We start from the raw sequence: 19,907 nt of genomic DNA, 5'->3' as shown, positions 1-19,907 counted from the left end.
CACTGCTCGAACATCTTGCTCAAAACGCTGAAATGGCACAGTCCATCACTTTTGTGATATTTCTGATAACTTTCTGGGTTGTTTGAACCACACCACAATCCAATGCTTAGTATGCAGCAGATATCCACACATGCACGTGGAATCTTCTTTTAATGCTACAAATACCAGAGATCTGGATAAGTCATGACATTAAGATGACAGATGTCTGTTTGGTTGATAAACAACTAGAGTTTCCAGCTGTCTTCTCCAAGCTGTGACTTCACCGTGGAGGTTTATGTGTTTTTAACAAAACTAAATGGGTAAAGTGTGACTCCGGAGCACAATCCAAAAAGGAAATCTGGCAACTGAAATGTTTAAAGTACTGAGAACTGGAGAGAGTGACACTTTTCAAAATTCACGTCCTCTGTAAAACGAAATAGTACAATAGTTCTGGGAATGACACAAATACAAGGGTTGGCCTTTTCAGTTACGATTGACTTAAATTAGCTATTTAAATTGATCATGCCAAATGTTGAGTAATGTCAATGATACACATTTGGCCAGAATGGCTGGCATTGTAAAATGTCATAATCTCCCAAATGGAATGAAATCTCCGTTTGCACGACAATTACATTACATGTCATTTAGCTGACGCTTTTATCCAAAGTGACTTACAATAAGTGCATTAAACCATGAGTCCAAACTCAGAACAACAAGAATCGAGAAAGTACAATTTCTTCAATAAAGTTAAACTACAAAGTGCTATCAGTAAGAGCCATTTAAGTGCTACTAAAGTGCTACTACAGCGCTTAATATCTCTAATGGCTGTAGCATTTTCTTTGGATGTTACTGCTTTCATTACTCATATCCTCTTCACTTACTATAGTACCTTAGTAGTTAGAAATCACAATTTGCTTTGCTTGTAGTTATGGCAATGGTAGCAAATTAATATATATGCTCCAAAGCCAGTGCGACGGCTCCCCTCCCCATTTTGCTAGAGCCTGCTCTGGTGCTGGATTCATCCTTGGTATACTCCAGTTTGGTATTCTGCATGCCCATTACCTGTCAGTCTTGTCAAATCAAATCACCATATGTGCAATAATTTTGTACAAGGAATTGGGGTGGCACAAGCATGCATTTTTCATGGAAACCAAACTCTGGGGATGGCAGTGTTGTATCACAGACTGTAGTAACTGACTTTTCCACCTTGAGGTTGACAATTGTGGTTTTAAGTGAAGCTCCTTGACAATTATCGAATAGATTGCCATGACATTTTGTTCCTTTCAGGATGAATTGTAATGAGGTCTAGCGCCATCACCAGGATGGAAATTAAATGTGTCCAATCCTGTGGTTTATGACAGGATTGGACACAAAACTGCCATTCCCATCAGCCTCAGTTGCCGTTTGTGTCATGTGCTGATAAGCAAATGTTAGCATACACTAAAAACTAACAAGATGAACAATGGTAATCATGATACCTGCTAAACATCAATCAGCATGATAGCGTTGTCATTGTGGCCATGTTTGCGTGCTTAAGTTTGTATTTAGCTAAAAGCATTTTGCTGTGAGTCCAGCCACACAAAGCTGTCCGCTTGGATGTAGACAATCGTTCAGTGATGCTGCCTAAAAACACAAGACTGGAGTTGCAGACGATTTCTTCAAGAGTTGAAGAGCAATTGTCACTGCCAAAATATTTGAGTGTTTGCTTCGCCAAACACAGGTCACTTAAATGTCAGTCACTGACTTCCTTTGTTTTTGTCTCTTCCCTGAATCTAAACACTTGTGTGCTCTGGCTTATTTTCTTTCTGCAAACTTTAGACAAGACGTATCTTCCTACCATGCGTGGTCATGTGACCCGATGACACATTGTAATTATCATAGCTGATGTATGGAACCACATCAGAGCAACCATCAATCAAAGTCTCTGGGCCGCAGAAACACATGGGAAACAGAGGCCATTCTTGTGCAGAAGTAGCAACGTTTTTGTCTGTCACATTGCATGGCATAAGCACCCGATGTTTGCATTCATTGGCGCCTGTTATTATTTAATACGTCAGGCTCAGCTGTTCTTGCATAAAATGACACCATATGTTATCCCTTGGCTTATGCCTGAATATCACTTGAATGTCCTGACAGAAAGTCCAGTTCTTATTTCAGATGAAGGATGTACAGAGTATTCCCTCTCATGCTGAGATGGATTGTTGCAGGTAGTATTTTACAACTCGACAGGCTTCGTTTTGCAGAACAGAGCTCCGCAAATTGTTCTCGTAGATTTTGAAAGAGGCAATTGAGAAGTCGACAGGGGAGCAAGAAAGCTGCGGAAAACATTCAAGCTGATATTTCAAACTGTTAATCGTTAAAGTCGCGACGCCGCAGGACTTCCAGTTTGACTTTCTAGCATCAAAGAAAGTTTGAACTGGGTATGGACACACAAGGCTGTCCACCAGTCATTCTACACTTTTCCAGCATCATCAAAGTGTGCACTGCAACAGTATAAAAACTTGCAGGAAACCCCCCTGTTTGTTCTCAAATAATTTAATCCCAGTTTTCATATAAAAATGTCTCACACATCCTTGGCTACCACCAGGCATGACATCAAAGTGAGATAACCAGTGTTTACATTGTTCTGCTCTCAACGGTTTATTTATGTGACCTATGTGAGTGGGTGGGATTTGTTGATACATGATTTGTAAATTCAACACAACAGAATATTTCCTGGGTGATATGAAGCATTGGGATCATAACAGCATCAGGGGAAACCACAAAATCTCGACTTGCCAAATCTCTGTTTATGTGCTTCGCCAATATCATAAGCGGAAGGATGAACAGGGGGAATTTTGTTAACCTTCTTTGTTGCCTGCAGGACTGTTGGAGGATGGCAGCCTGTGAGAACGCCATTAATTGCCTGCTAGCTGTTTATGTGTAGCGAGGATCAAACGCTGCCAGCTTTATGCAACATTGCTTGTGATAGTGATGTAATCAGGCCTCCAGTCGATCCAGTGGGCTACGATGTTTCCCCAGATGTGTATTTGGACTTGTAACTGTTGGAGACAAGCAAAATGTCCCCAAATTGAAAGTCTGAAAATCGAATTTGGGTTTGAGTTCTGAACTTGAGAGATACTATATGAAATTAAAGAAAGTACTTCTCATAGTAATGTTTCCCTAAATTGACTTGGACTCATACTTATCTACATTTAGGTGAAGGGTAACGTTAATCATCCTTTCGCTTCCATCCTCTTTTCTCACAAATGGCATTTTCATTTCTGAGATGAGAATCATTTGGTAATGACTTCCAGATTCCCTTTGTCCGCCTTGTGCTGATCAGACATGTAGAGTTATGGCGGAGCAGTAAGATATATTGAGCAAACGTAAAGGAGCTATTTTACAGGAAAAACGTGTGCAAGTATGACAATCTAGAGGGAACATCAACGTGGGACCGAGGGAAAGATTGATTTGCATGCAAAGTGAAGGCAAGCACCATGAACAGTGGTGTGAGAGAGAGAGTACTAAGTGAGAGTGAGAGCTCTTCAGCGTAGAGGAGGAGGAGGAGGAGGAGGACGAGGAGGAGGAGGAGGAGGAGGAGGAGGAGGAGGAGGACAAGGAGGAGGAGCTCTGGCCTTGGGTCCCTGGGCACAGAAGGTGCTGCAACATAGCTGAAGCTCCACTGCCGACAAACTCTGAATTTAACATGTTTGCGTTCATGTTAATCACTATGTTCAAGTACATCATCTATTTCACATCAAAGCTCCCTGCACCAGTGATGGATAATAGTAAGGCACATTTACTCTGCTTTCTATTTTTACTTCCCTACATTTCAGAGGTACAAATTATACTTTTTACTCTTATTGGATAGTTGACTTTTATTTATGTTGTAGGTAAAGTACCCATATGACTATTATTTGAATGAGTCTCGCTAATGTTGCTCTTTGTCTGCTAGCTATGTAAATAAGCAACTGTTATGAACTTGTAAACTTCACACGGTGTAAATGTTGTGTTTACAGCTTTTTGTGCTGCCACTAAGTGGCCAACAAATTAATTAATAAAAGGTTTAAGTCTTGTACATTTTACATCATTCCAAAGCACCGTCATCTTAAACTATTTCAATCTTCTCTCCCTTAAATTACTACATCTCTTACAATCTTTTTTTACACATTTCTTGAAGCACATAATAAATATCATTTGTCTCACAAGTTTATTATTCTCACATGTATGACTATCTTAATCACAAGCTTCATCTAAATATGTTGGCATCCCAGGTAGACCCCGATATCATTGTTGTCTGAAACAACATTAAAGAAAATGATTAAGTACTGCGAGGCGGCTGTAGATGACTTTGATGTGTATTAAATACACAACACATGCACGGTAAGTGAGGTAGTCATTGATAAGAAATCACACTTTCCAGTCACAATTCTACTGCATGCTGCTTCTCTTCCAAAATGCTTAGAATTTTTGACTCAATAGATATTTGTTGGGGACAAATTACAAGCTAACTGCAGAGGGAATGTATAGACCCTCTTCAGCCCCCCCCCCCCCTCTTACCAGTCAATGGCCATACTGAGTTCATTTCAACATCAGCCTGCCATCACCTTATTAATATATCAAGAGGACTTGTGTCTTAGCAGGATTAAATTAATTTGTCTTTACAGGTCGATCGGACAAGTGCAGCTAAATCAGAACACTGTTGCTAGAGTCCTCTCTAAGAATAGGAGAGTCCACTCTGACTGGTTTTAACGTTGAGAGGGTCACACCATACAAATATCTTGACATCTGGCTTGATAGGAAAATCACATTTAAATATCACAATGTTTAAATGCTATGACAGAAGCTTGGCTTTTTGTGCAAAAACAAACATTTCACCCGGACGTGTGTATAAAGAGAATTGTTGAAGCAGATCTCCATTCAGTTCTGCTTGGGATGCCATGTATCAACTTGCATCTGCCTCCAATCTGAGGCCACTGGAGAACATTTACCATTGTGATCTTAACTGAATCAATCTTTTTTTCAATTTTAACACTTACCATGGGATGCTATATGACAGTTCTTCTGAGAGATGTAATACTATTGTAAAAGGACCTGTAGCTTATCTTTGCTGCTCTGGCTCTACAGCCCATACTTTTAACACTCCAGTGATTGGATGATGCTCCAGGAACCCTCGTACCAACACCCCCACCTCGCTCTCTCTCTCTCATATATATATATATATATATATATATATATATATATATATATATATATATATATATATGCTGGGCCTGCACACTGTATACTGGTTGATTTTCTTGATGAACTGGATGATATTCGATACAACATCAACGTGTCACAAAACACCAATTTGTTTTTAAATGTTGATGTTTTTTTCAGTGGAACCCCAACAAGATGCTCCCAGGACATCGTAACAGGAGCAGTGTACATTATGTCTGTAAAGAAACCGGTGACCATAGTTATATATTAAATGTCTTTTCAGCAGAAAAATGCTCACTGGGATAGATTTTGAATGAAGAATGGAGCTCTGTAGCACAGAGCTCCATTCTGTCTGTAATACAGACAATATTTATTATGAGGATCAAGTTATTGTTTTTGACATTTCATGGGATTTGTTGACCAGACTTATCCTTAACAAATTTGATTCATTGTCATTTCTGACAATGCATCCAAGCAATAATGGCATAAATGTATGTGCACAAACCTTACTGTTGGCTCATACATTGAAGCACCTGCTTCTACTGTACATATTGTCAAGTTGAGAAGAGAATGTACTGCACTTTGTACGTTGATACAAGTACACAATCATTGAAAACTCACTGAGGATCGGTGCAGTTAGCAGGAATGATATGCCGAAGAATACCAAATGTTCCACAGGAGGATTTCCTGCTCATTATTTACTCCCGGCTTTGTGGCTGGCATCCTTTCTCTCTCTGTACACGAGAGCTATAAGCACTCAGAGTAAATGGTGTGATGTAGCCATGGTGAAGGGATAGGGTGACTGTGGGTCAGTGGTTAGCAGCTCTGTCGTTCAATCAGGAGGTTGGTGGTTCAATCCCTGCCCTAGTCGATGTGTCCTTGAGCAAGACACTTAACCCTGAGTTGTTCCCTGTAGCTGTTCTACAGTGTATTAATGTAACATGGTTGTAAGTCGCTTTGGATAAAAGCGCCAGCTAAATGACATGTAATGTAATGAATAACATTTTTTTTCATCCCTGCAATATCCAGATTTTGAGACATTTTCCTTGCTGCTGAATTGGAGTTCACTTGAAGGTATGAAAACCTGGCACAATATGAAATAGAGTAATGCCACAACCGTAAGTTATTCTTCAAATGTAAGTTAGTCAGGCAGGGAATTAGCCATGGTTGGTCGGCAACCACACAACCTGAAAACTAAGTTGAAGTACAGAATGGCAGTTGATATATTTGGGCTTATATTATTATTATTATTGCTTATATTGCTCACTATGTAACATTTCCAACTGCTGCCAGCACTGTGAACTTGAGGATGAACTCGGATCACATTGTTCTTTTCAAAGCTTCTTTTGTTTGCAAGTTTTATCACAAAAGTAAAAGATTAAGAACCAAAGCTACATGTGACGTAACAACAGTAACACAGAGACATGCGTACCAATCACAATCATACACTGAAGTGAAGCTCAACGCAACCACATGTGCTGTTGATTCTCTAGCATGGTTAAAAAATGATGAGAGGAAAACAGAACATTACTTCTTTGAGGAAATAAATCCTTTAAAACCAAGGAATTCGCTAATGGCAGAAGTTGATGTTGAAATGCTATCTTTGTGTCAGAGAGAGGTTGGAGTTTAGGTTGATGTGGCGAGTCGGTGAACCTGAGAAATGTGCAGTGATTTGATGGTTTATATTCAGATGACAAACTATCATCTCATCTCACCCTTGCACCTCAGCTTAATGGAGCCGATTAATTGTTTAAACCATGTGAAGATCTTGAAGAAAGTCTGTGCATTAGCAAAGTGGTTATTTGACTCAAATGACAACTTGGAATAGAAATCTCATCATGCTGCATTTGTTAGAACTCAAATATGGCTTTGATTGGTATTTGCCAAAGATGGCAAAAAGAGTCAGAAATGAATGGAGAAAACTTCTGGTTGTATTTTACTTTTACCTTTTTAAAAAAGATTTAAAAAGTTACTATTTGAAAGGATTTCAAAAGCCCAACATGGTTCCTGTCCCCCAAACTCGCGTTTTGAGCATATCATAATACTTGCTCCTGGTTTTTCCCGGTTTCTTCGCTAACTCCATGAGGGTCTTATGTTGATTTATCTGAGTGTTAAGCATTCAAATGTTTATGTCTTGCACTCTGGATGACACCATCTGCTGCTAATCTGTATTTCCATTGTTGTCTGCAAACAGCAGCCCAGAACAGCTTGGAAGAGAGTCAAGAAGTACAAAGACACGGATTTCCCGGTCTGATTCTTCCCATGTGGCTCCATCTGGATATTTCAGTATTTACTAGTCACTCTAACAACTTACCATCCATGTTCACCCTTTACAGCTACCATGTACACTTTAGTCAAAAAGAGTAACTGAAGGAGTTACTAAACACAGGGGGGCATTTGCTGCCCAAAATAAGACTGTGTAATTTGAGGACCACATAAGGAGAATACATGAGCTGTTTCTTCAAGATGTAATAACATATTCACAAAGAAATCTAGTAACACGACCATGTGAATGGTAAGAGGGAAGATATTCTACATGCAGACATATAAGGAGGAGTTATTCATATCCTGATGCTTAGCAATAAACTAAACAGTTTTTCAGATGCTTAGCAACAAACAGTTTTTCTGCTAAAGGGAACGTTATAACAATTGTAAACACACAAACCCACTGAAAGCAATAATTGACATGGCTTATTTGATCTTTTGACACGTATTGCCCACTGAATGTGGAAATACCAACACCACAGAATCAGCAGCAGTATAGAAAAGATTCCTATTTAGGCAATATTTTTGTATACTATGAGTTCTTCTTAATATTTTTCTGCTTATCTTTTTTCAAAGTTTCCGGGGGGCTAGTGTCAATCGCAGCTGACACTGAGGAAAGACGATAGTGCTAGCCACTACACCGTGTTTAGCCTTCTTAATCTTTTTACTTGTTCTAAATAATGGAAGGTCCATTGACATGATATGCTAGATCGAAGAAGTATGACTGATGGAGTTGTTGGGATGACAAAACACTCCAAAGTGAAGCTTCTCCTACCTCATTAACAATGTTTGGCTGACACCATCCTGCAGAGAGCACAACAACTGACAGTAGCAGTTGTATTTTGGTCTGCCATCAAATTACAAATGGAACTTACATAAAGTAGGCCAAGTAACAGCTTAGGTGACCTACTGCCGGCAACGATTGTTATTTTAACCAGTGAAGAAGACAACAGTATTATTATTATTGCAAATTAAATCTACTTTTACAAAATATCGTCCTCTGGGGAAAGTCATTTGCTTTTTATATCTGTTGGCTCTCTCCAACCACATACTTATGCTCTGCAGGGTTGGGGTTAAGGTAGGGGCGACATCAAAGCACTTCGATAATGCTTTTGGTGCATGTGCAGCCATTTTTAAAAATACATGTACTTCAGAACACGTGTGAGAAGCTTTCAGTGCGTTTGCGACTTAACGCTAGTTCTATAAGCACAGGTGGAACCCTCTACTGGAATGTATGTGTCATACTGTCACCCAAACACGGGCATCCATTCGCCCACTAAAATAATTGTATAAATAAAGCAGTACACACCCTGCACACCACATTCTCCAGGTCATTCTAGCAAGCACAGACCTTGAGGAGGAGCCTGACATGTCCAAGAACTGTATGAACGTGTCATCGGCAACGCCTTCCCTGAAGCACACACACAGCCATTCAGAACATCTGATGGGGGGCTATGTGTTCAACATAACATGCCAATGCAGGAACCGGGCAAAGCCGATGCAATTTTTCCTCCACTTCCCTCTCAAGAGGTGGGAGACAAAAATCATCCAGCTGTATAACTCTAGAGCTCAAATAACTTCTCACGTTCTAAGGAACAAAGGAGGACATTTTGTTTGTGAGTAGCCTTGATGCGGGCGCCACGAAGCAACTGGTGTGCACCGACAGGGTGCTTACATTACACTCTTTCTTAGCTGAGGTCAGTGCAAGCAGCAAAGCAGTCTTCTATGACAACGCCTTCAGAAAGGAGTACTCCAGAGGCTCGAAAGGATCCTTCAAAATCAAAATCCTTGAAAACAAATAGCAGTTCCCTTTGAGGGGTGTCCCAGATGTTGTCTCTGTTGACTTCCACTATAACACACTACATGGGATAAGATGAGCAATTGTTGGACCCATTGCTACTTTTTTGTTCCTGATGCTTCATATAATTCATGGCAGGTCCTTATCAGACCACAGCCACCTTAATCTTACACCTTAAGCACCGTATCTTCCCCACAGCTGTGTTCTGTTCAGTGCAGTCACACAGAGTCCTAGTACTTAAAGTTGGATGCAGACTAAGTTCTCTGTCAGATTGAATGACAAAGTATTGTGATCATCAAACTTTGTATCAGATTGCGTTACGATGGTCGGGTGTGGCTATCCTTGAAATCCCGTTATTTGCATACATCATTCTTTACTGGTGATATCAATGCAGGGAGTGCCCCAAAAAGCAACTACACACACACACACACACACACACACACACACACACAGAGGAGGAGGAACAGGACTTCATGAACTTACTCATACATGCACAATGTGGTATGACCCAAAAATATGTATCACCTCATTAATCCTAGGTAGCCTCAGCTGTGCTTTCTTTGTGTAACATCATTTCCGTGATAGGAAACCTGGCAGCTGATATTGTGCAACTTCAAAGCTATATTTCATCTAGCCGAGCTTGGTGGCGAGCAGAGAACAATCTTTACAGGCAGTCTGCCTTTGTAATAATTAAAGCACACTGTCCAAAAAGACAGAGTCAATCAAACACAGGATATTGGACAGGGGATGAAAAAAGAGATGAGCAGTCTTCTGAAAATGTGCCTCTGTCTGAGGGAGTAAAGGCAGCCTATCAGTGTATTTATCGTTATATCGTCAGCATCAGATAATGCGTCAAATACAATATCTTTTCCTAATGGATGGGGGATGAGTGACGCTTGAAATTTCATTCCATTGCAGATAGGTAAAGTTTTCCTTCAGCCTCTTGTGAGACAGCTGTGTGGTTAGAACATGTCGTCAGCGATAATAACAACATAGTGGGAAAAAGTAGGAGCTCTTTTCTCGTGCCCCGTTTCCTAAACGTTGAAGAAAATAAAGTGGTTCCCAATAAAATGTCCTCAAAATATATCAATTAGTATTAACTGTGGGGCTATACTTAAGAATCTAAGAAGTCAATCTTGGTTATGTGTAACGCATTAACCTTTTAATTGGTGACGTCGTCTCAACCCAAAAAAACAAGTACACGTCAATCTATTGCATTCAATTATTCAAATGTATCATATTTAGGAAAACTCTTAAGAAGTATTATCCAGTTTTCAAGAGGGGTCCAGAAACATGCACTCACAAGAACATCGAAGAATAAAGGAAGGAATCCCTGTCTGTCTGCCGGTGTGTCAACGGGAAAGAGCGGATAAACTAAAAAGAAAAAGCACCGCTTTGCCATTGCAACTCAAATAGTGCACATTTTGTCTCAATAACTAATAACTTTATCTCAGGCAAAATACATACACTAAATCCATGCTCTACTTTGTAACTGTGGTGATTATGTCAAACAAAGCAACTAATACGATTATTCGGAAACGAATATGTCTGTTGAGTGTATTTCACTCAGCAGCCAGTATTACTTCCGCGACTTATGTGTTTTCAACATAAACTATAAATAAGAAGTGACCGTATAGTCACTGGGATGTCACCCATCGGTTTGTGGACTATGGTTTCGATGCCTTGAATTGGATATTTTGGCCGTTGCCATCTTGGTTTTTGGCAACCAGAAATGATACAAGAGGCTGGCGCCACGTTGCAACCAAATGCTTAATAAGATATTTTTAGCAGACCCAAACTATTTCTATTGTCTATTTTACTCTAAATGGGACCACCATTTACAAAAGAAGATAGTCCTGTGTTGAAGAAAACTTAGTGATTGAGATCATAAACTCATGTTTACAATGTTTACTGAGTCGTCGCCCCCTGCCGGTTCAAGGTGGTGCTTTCAATTGTTATTTGATGATGGCTAGTTTAATGAACAGTAATGAACAATATTCCAATTTTTTAATTGTCTTCAGTCAAATCAGAATCTGCAATGTAAACAGTAATATTTCAGTCGTCTGAAGTAGAAGTACACAGTAAGTAGTATGATATACTGCTAAGTTGCATATCTTTTTAAATACTTTGGGGGTCTTTTTAAGTTATTTTGGGGTACAATGGGTACGATGCAATCACATCATCATAATATAATCATAATAAATCTACAGCAGTTTGAGGCCCTCTCAGAAGACTGTGTGAAACGTCTCAAAGTCTCAGACAATACAAAAAATGCATTTACATAAACATCCATGGTCACCTTTGATAACGATCATTGTCGGATGGGATGCTTTAGTTATGATGAAACTAACTGGAGGTTTCTTAAAGCTGGGAGCTTTCTGGAAGAAAAAACAGACAATAAACACAAATGGTCAGATCCATATAATCAAGCTTCTATTCTTGTAAACTTTCGCCTTTGCTTAATACTGTATACATGTAATTGTGGGCTCTGTACCATTATGATGCATTCAGGGACTCTGGCACGTTGTGTCTCCACTGACCCCTCTGTGATACTCTCATATAGGAATATGGGGAGCTAAGCCTCAATCAAAAGCAAATATAGCGTGACTAGCTCTGTGAATATCTGGAGTCAATCCAGATCCATGGAAATAAAAATATTCTCTCATTACCATTTCTGCAGGGATTTAGAGAGCAGCACTCTGATCCACCATGGCATGGTTTAACTCCATTTCTCTCATGTTTCACTGACTTGTTGTTTCGCTTCCTGGCGTCATTTATTAATCTAGAAGCTTCTTATAAGATTTGTTTAGCCAGTAATACAGTGTTTTATTTTGACTAAAAGACAACAGGCGCATAAGTGACAACTGTGTACATGCAGAGCAGACAGGAGTAAAAGAGTTTTCTCAAATGGGCTTTAAAATTAATGTGGGGAAGCGGATCACATGTTCTGACACTGCAGTCCTTAAGCTGGTAAACACACTCGCCAGTTTGTTGAAGATTATTAAAAAACGGCAAAGTCAGTTTGGGCCTTTTGTTGTTTCCGTCACGTCAACAAAATGTAGTTAAAAAAAGGGGCATAATATAATGTTAATAGGTTCAGTGTGCAGCGTTAATGTGAACACTACAATGAACCATAACTGATTAATTAGACATGCTGTATGGACTTCGAGTCAAAAGGGAAATGTTAGGGAAAAAAGTATGGGAAACCTAGGGTTTATAAATTACAAAAGAAATACAGCATGTCAAAATTATTAACTTAAATCAATAAATGTCATTAAGGAAATCCAGCACAAGTGGCATTATTGATCTGACGTCTGACCCACTTCTGATGTACTTACTCAGAAATACATATTACTGTATGTGTATTTTTGGGGGATAGTTTAGGAGATATCTTAATCTCCCTTGAGACATTCAAATGCCAACATTAATTTCTCTCTGCTCCCTTTGGAATGATGTTATCATGGTTGGGGAGTTGACAGTTGTATCAATTGTGCATAAGGTGAGGGCGTGTGGAAGGTATCTATGCAAATCAAGTTCCCCCCATCGATGGCAGTGAAATAAATGAAAATGCTCATTTCAAAGTGGTGAGTTCAGGTAAGCTCCAGTGGCTTCCGAGAAGTATGTGAACAACCACAGAGGAAGAGACACTAGGGAAGTGTTGGCCCAATATTTTATTTTGAAGGACATTTAATTCATAAAAACAGAGCAAAAACTTTACTGTGCTCTGAGGTGCTTTGGAAAATAGATACTTTCTTTATTATCTATTTATTCTTATGAGGTGTAGCTATATGTCATCGTGTAGAGAGTTTGATGAGAGGATCTCAACTATGACAGTAATTATCACCTTATAGCCATAAACTGGTGCAGTGAGGTCATACATGGCAGAAGGTGTGACACACAGCCAACAATGACATGCCATAGATCCACTGTCTACTAATGCACTGAGAACATGGCCGCCATCAGTAATAACATCTGTGTACAATATAATGTCAGCCTTTGAGAGCCTCTGCAAGCTTTGCACAATCAGTGTTTTTTGTTATGACACTATGCTGCTGGAGGTGTGATACAATGTTTCATAATCATCAATTTCTTTCAAAAGGGGGAGGCTCACTCACTTGATCTGTCCTCCCCTGTACACAGATCATTCAGTTTCCCTGCTGACAGTAGAGAGAAGGGCGTCTTCCCTCTGGGCGGTTGCATCTTGGATGGCCAGGTGAGTGACACAGGAAACAGAGTCTGTTCTCTAGACCGTATGTGAGGGCAGAGTGAGAGCCGTCTTTACATAATGTTCCATATTATGGAATACGGCGTCTCCTTTAATCCCTCAGCTTTTCAAAGCCGGTTGTTGGAATGTGGCTTTTTGTTGGCGTGAGCATAACCCTGCTCTTCAAGACAACTCGCAGCAACATCAGCAGCTCGGTTCAGTCTAAGCCAATACCCATATCGATCCTCCTGTTCTCTTGGCGTGGTGGAATAAAAGATTTAATTTAATTTAAATATATATATATATATATATATATATATATATATATATATATATATATATATATTGTGTACGACTTAGTTTCAATGTAGACAATGTCTACATCATAGTATATATAACTGTAACACCCTGTTAGTTCAATTTGTATGTCTCCTGATTGTTGAGCTCCTTCACCTGCCCTCAGCCACTCCCCTGCCTACCATGCGTCTCCTGATTGTTCATGCCCTACACCTGTTGTTTCACCTCTCATATATACACCCCTGCGTTCCCTTGTCGCCTGCCACATAGTCTTTGTAAATCCCAGAGTAAAACCTGAGACACACCTGACATGTTTCCAAAACAAAAAGACAGTAACACAAGCACATACCGTGTAGAAAACAACAAACAGACACAATTTAATGATGATATACCAAATTAATCATACTTGACATATTACCAATGTTCTCCTTTTAATATTACATTTCACAGTCCTACTTTTTGTATTCTGTTCTTTTACAGTTGCATAGTTGATGTCAGTTGTAACTCAAATGTCGTTGCGTTTGTGGGTGAGAAGTGTAAATGTACAGCTTAAACAATGCAAATGGGTGTGTCAGTATGAACAGTAGTAGCATCTGTGTGTCTGGCAGACAAATAGGTTGCACCCAGCTGATGTCATCGCTCTGTGTACTGATCTGTTAAGTTGTCCCAGCCAGTGATATAAAAGTACATCTGTTCCACAGACTGAACAAAGAAAATCTTATGCTCCGCCATCCAGAATGTGAACAGACAGATGGGAATAACTGCTGAAAAAATTGTTTTTGTAAAATGTATCTGTAATTAAGTACATATCACCATCATCGTCTCATGACAATAACGTGGTTCCATGAAAATCTGACGAAATATCCCTTTGAATCTCAGTCAAAAGTAAAGCGGTATGATATACATACTGGAAGTTTCACAATAATGAGCTGCAATTAAGCACAGGGGTTGAAGAACACAAAAGTCACATATAACATAAAAACAAAAACTCTTTAAACGTATTTCTCCTATCCCACTAAAATCCTAGCCAGGGGCTTGGAACTGCTTTAATGAAACCTGCATGGTCTTTGCAGCAGCCTGCTGTAATCACACAGTCATGTTGGGGACTCTATGCACAGCAGCATTGGTGTCGTGAGACAGACGAGCCCCACTGATGGACTGAAACAGTCTCAGCTTCCCATCCAGGGTCCCAGTCAGCAGCTATGAGAGACAGAGAAAATAAACGAGACATTACGTTTCATTTTTACTCTTGTGGTTGAAACTCACACAGGCTCCGCCCTTTACTGGACCCTATGAGGTGTTCAGTAGACACCAGCCTGCCACGCCTGCCCAGATTTAATGCCAGCAACAGGTTGATCACTTCCCACGCTTCATCGTAATGCTCCGCTGTGATGAGAGCGAGCCAGGGCTCGAAATCCAAACCATTGAGATCTCCGTCCCATCAGTCCTTGGCTACTGTCGACTCTTAACATGTGTGGCTGGGATTGCACTCCTTAAAACCTGCATCATCTCACCTGACCAGCAGGGGGCAATCCCTTTGATTGCAAAAAAAGAGTCTGATTGCATGGAGTATAACAAAAGTGGCCGTACTTCTCCCTTGATTTATTAGCTCAGCAAACATTGTGAACATAAGTTTATGGTCTCAATCTCTAGTTTCAAGTCTTCTTCAATACAGCGTGATGTTTATTTACTAAATCATGGTCCCTTTTAGAATAAAATAGACAATAAGTAGAGTATGTTTTAGGATGGCCGCTACCAGAGACGTATACTCCTAGGCATTCTAAATATGGTCAACTAGGCAATAATTTCCTCTAAATAAATTCCTCTACTGACAATATTACAAGATTTGAGATTGGAAGTCTTTCAACTGCCTCTGATGGGCTCTCGACATGCCAATGCTGAGCTGGCAACTTATAGCTAACAGTACTAACAGCACCTACAGTGCAAACTACGACAAAAGTGCTGACAGAGCTAACAGTGTTTACATGACGGGGAACTGGAGGGTGGGCGCTACACTTTCCGAGGTTTTAATAGTGGTGACGCACACCGTCACTACTATTCCACCAGGGGGCATATTACTTTTTTTTAAATGTCATGCTTTATGATATTTCTGCTTACTTGTAAATTGAATGGAAAGTCCTCATAGACAAACAAAAAAAGTTTTTAAAAATTAGCACTCATTGTTCGGCTGGAATTCTGGTAGACTAACTGTCTTATTGGCTGTTAAAACAGTAAAGGTAGGCAGACTCCCTAGGTTCATAAAAGCAGTCAAAGTTGATGGACAAAACCAAAATGTGTTCCATTCCATTATCTGAACCGCTTATCCTATTTAGGGGCGCTGGAGCTGATCCCAGCTGACATTGGGCGAAGGCGGGTTTCACCCTGGACAGATCGCCAGTCTATCGCAGAGCACAGATAGAAACAGACAACCATTCACGCTCACATTTGCACACCTACGAGCAATTCAGACCTGAGTTGCATGTATTTGGACTTGTGGGAGGAAACCAGAGAACCCGGAGGGAACCCACGCTGACATGGGGAGAAGATGCAAACTCCCAGGGATCCAAACCCAAGCCGCTCTTGTTGTGAGGCAACAGTGCTAGCCACTACACCACCGTGCAGCCCTGTTGTAATATACATGATAATCAAATATAAGTATGTGTTATGTGAATCATATTTCTATAAAACTATTGAGTGCTATACTTCCTGTTGTTTAGAAGAAAGATTTGCCATTCAATTCTATCATACAAGTAAGCAGAAATATCTGAAGCATGACTCCCGATAAAAATACATTAAAAAAAAAAAGTCAGATGCCCCCTGGTGGAATAGTGGTAAAAATACAGAGCTTTCTTTTTGACCTCATTGTAGCCGTCTGTGAGGACGGCGCTTATCAGCTGTAACCGGCGTATGAGAGCAGAGCAGCAGCTATGAGCTAACCAGTGGGGCACGCTCACATGCACTTACTTGCACTAAAAGCACACCTGGTCCACACGACTGTCAGCAAAGCAAGGGGAAACTTGGATAACAACACACGCAGAGGGAGAGAGGTTTTCCTTTCCATTCTCTACTCAGGTAGAAATTACTAAAAAAATATATATATACAAAATGATCAGTGGAAACCTTCAACAAGGGGGCCCTGTCGCTCTGACACTGCTCGCTGACTATGGTGTAGGATAGCAGACAGCCGTATATACTGTGGGGTCTGCAAGTATTTTGGTAACCTGATTGGCCGGCTACACTTGTGAAAATTTCCGGTTGAGGGTTCCGAACTAGAGTTACAGTATCGTAACCTTCAATGTTTTCCAGGAACTACAGTGACACTCATCACTCTCGTTTTTTACGACTCTCTTTTTAGATGACCAAGTTGCATAACAGCACTTTCCCCCTTAAAGAAGACTAGAATCACCAAGGTCAAGATCCATACTGTTCTTGAGGAAATTCTTGATTTTCTATACCTGGCCATATATCACAAAAAAACAGGAAGGCTCATGGCCTGAACTATGTAAAATAACTTAGTCTTGAGGTTCCTGCCAGTGAGTCATGGTGAGTCAACTGTTTACACATTAATAAGGCACCCACATATCAATAAACTAACATCAACCCACACCCGGCACAGATATTTAAGCAACACACATGCTTATGTGTAATGTGTTTATGGTTACTTGGCTAACTTTTTGCATACATCCTCATGTCTTTTAGGCTCCAAACACACACACTGTAACAAACATGTGATACACTAACAAGCACATAAGTACAGAATAATTTCTTCACTATTTTTTTGCAAGAAGGGAGCATTTTCTCATCTCTTCCCATCAGCCAGTAGAGAAAATATGGCTGAGGGAGCATTACATCAAAACTCCAATCAGCAGCAATAACAACAACAGGAAACCCTCCATTTGGGGTTCAGAATGAGGCTCATGATATTATCATATTCATATCTGCTCAAAGTAGAGAATGTCATTATTCAAGACCGTTGTTCACAGACGACTCTATTTTCAATTTATTGTGTGACAAACTATTTAAAATCAATTTGCTCCTACTTCAAGCCAAGCTTGTTTGTTTGACACTTAATCCCATTGGAAGTCTTAAAGAACTTCACAAATCCTTCATGAGGAAAACATAAGTGAAAACAACCCAACAAGTTGCAAACTAAAGGCAATGCTTGGCTAAATGTCCAGATGTGCCATGGAGCATCAGTCATTTATGTTGATTTGTAGATGGATATTAAGACACGCTTTCTTTTTAAAGTATACTAAAAACAGCGGAAATTTGCCAAACAGTGAAAAAAAAATAGTCAAACTTTTTTTCCAACATACTAAAGCTCTTTTTTTACCGACAAGCAGATGCCTGTGCGAGGACAGGGAGTCACAATAGCTCATGGCTGAGGATGACTCAAACATACAAGAGATTAAACACCGGTGAAACTCATCGTGTGTGTGTGTGTGTGTGTGTGTATATGTGTGTGTGTGTGTGTGTGTGTGTGTGTGTGTGTGTGTGTGTGTGTGTGGAGCCTAAAAGACATGAGGATGTATGCAAAAAGGTAGCCAAGTAAGCATAAACACATTACACATAAGCATGTGGTATACTAGTATTTGTTATCATATGCACGTGTTTGAGGCTCTCCCATGAAACAAAACATTTGACAGCCCATTTCACTAGTCTTCTTTCTCCATTGCCTCCTGCTTAATGACCTTAACCAACAATATCCAATCCGTCTGTCTGTGTCTTGCCAGCAGGCTACTAAAATAGCAACTTGAAACTTAAGAGGGTCAGAGAGCAGCTCCATTAGCAACCACAGCTCTATTCATCAACTACCGTCTCCATGTAAACATGCATTGTAGAGTTGAAGCTAAAGTATAGATTTTTATAAAAAAGCAAAAACAACATGAAAGGATTTTTGGCAGCAAACATATGTAATCCGACACATTCCATCTCTGCAACCTTCAACCTTTGTTCAGTGAGGCAAGCTAAGCTGATGAGGACTGAGGGTTTTGAGTGACCTCTAAGGTCAGAAGTCAATACTTCCTGCGAGCTGATTCACTGTAGACATGGAGCAAGGTGTCACGCTGGGCCATCACAAGTGAGTTATTTTTCTTTCCTCAACATCAACTTCTATGTTGAGGAATATCTCAGTTTGAAGATTTATTCACAATGTCAAATGTCCTTATGCATCATTTTACCTTTGTTCCTTTATTCATAGGTCATGCATGAGAAACAAAGCTGAACGAGAGGGCTGCATCCTATTTTATGATTTTTTTTTTTTTTTTTTTAATGTTTGGTTTAGTAAATTGAAATCTCATTCAAAACATTAATGCAACTCAGGGATCGTAAATCAGATTGAAACTTTGTATGGCGTGTCCCAAATGTTACATTAAAAAAACACAACAAAAACACACACAAAAAAAATACCACACATCAATAGTTCAAAGCGGGAATAAAGACCAAATATTGGTATTTTGGACAACAGAAAGTGGTGACAAAAGCTGAGGCTTTGAAGATGCAAGAAGCGATGTGTTTTTCTTCCAAAAGGTTACCATTCATCAGCGCAGACTGAACAAATGTCAGCATACCAGGATGTTCTGTACTGTACATGCTGAGAGCTGAAGGAGGGTCCACATGAGAGATGGAAACAGGAGCAGAGGGTCACAAGGGTCACCTGTTTGATAAGCGTACAAGTACATGCACCGTCAGTGAAAGGAAAGTATAGTCTGTTGCTAGTGATAGTATTGCGGGTGACTTCTGCACAGAGTCTATTTTTAACCTCCTGTAAATAATTATTCACAGTGTCCCTCATATTTTGGGTAGGCAGGCAAAGAAAGTACAACACTATTAACTAACACCGACTAACCAACTAACCAGGACCAAGTGAGAAAATATGCTGCCTAGTACATGTCAAAGGCTTGAAAGAATTCCTCCTATGACTTTGCAACTGGACCCAAACTCTTTATTTCCTCACTTCCTGTTCCTTGCCGTCCAGCTGTGTTGAACGCAGGCCAGTGGATTTCAGAAAGGCTGTCTCAGCTGAGTCTGAGTCTCACTCTAATGAGACATTCTGGAGCAGACAGCAGAGTCCACCTCTCTATTTGCTGTCTGGCCGCGAAAGTATGAAGAGAGCATTTTGCTTTCTTGGGTCCGGCAAAAGGAAACAGAGATAAAATATTTAAAAGCGCCTCGGGAGTG

The 19,907-nt window shown here is 40.0% G+C and overlaps 1 protein-coding gene across 1 annotated transcript in view; it reads right to left on the bottom strand.

Moving 5' to 3' along the window:
* Positions 1 to 14,151: 14,151 nt before the first annotated feature.
* The window catches only part of wdr27 (WD repeat domain 27), a 37,306-nt gene continuing 31,550 nt past the window's right edge, over positions 14,152 to 19,907 (bottom strand). Inside the window, exon 24 of the mRNA XM_034552052.1 lies at positions 14,152 to 14,927. Within this exon, the coding sequence (XP_034407943.1) occupies positions 14,814 to 14,927 (114 nt within the window). The 3' untranslated portion in view covers positions 14,152 to 14,813. The remainder of the gene's footprint in view (positions 14,928 to 19,907) is intronic.

Source organism: Cyclopterus lumpus, chromosome 15 (genome assembly GCF_009769545.1).
Source record: "Cyclopterus lumpus isolate fCycLum1 chromosome 15, fCycLum1.pri, whole genome shotgun sequence".
NCBI classification, from domain to species: Eukaryota; Metazoa; Chordata; class Actinopteri; order Perciformes; family Cyclopteridae; genus Cyclopterus; species Cyclopterus lumpus.
Note: the sequence above shows the minus strand (reverse complement) of the source record. Positions and strands in the feature narration are given on the sequence as shown.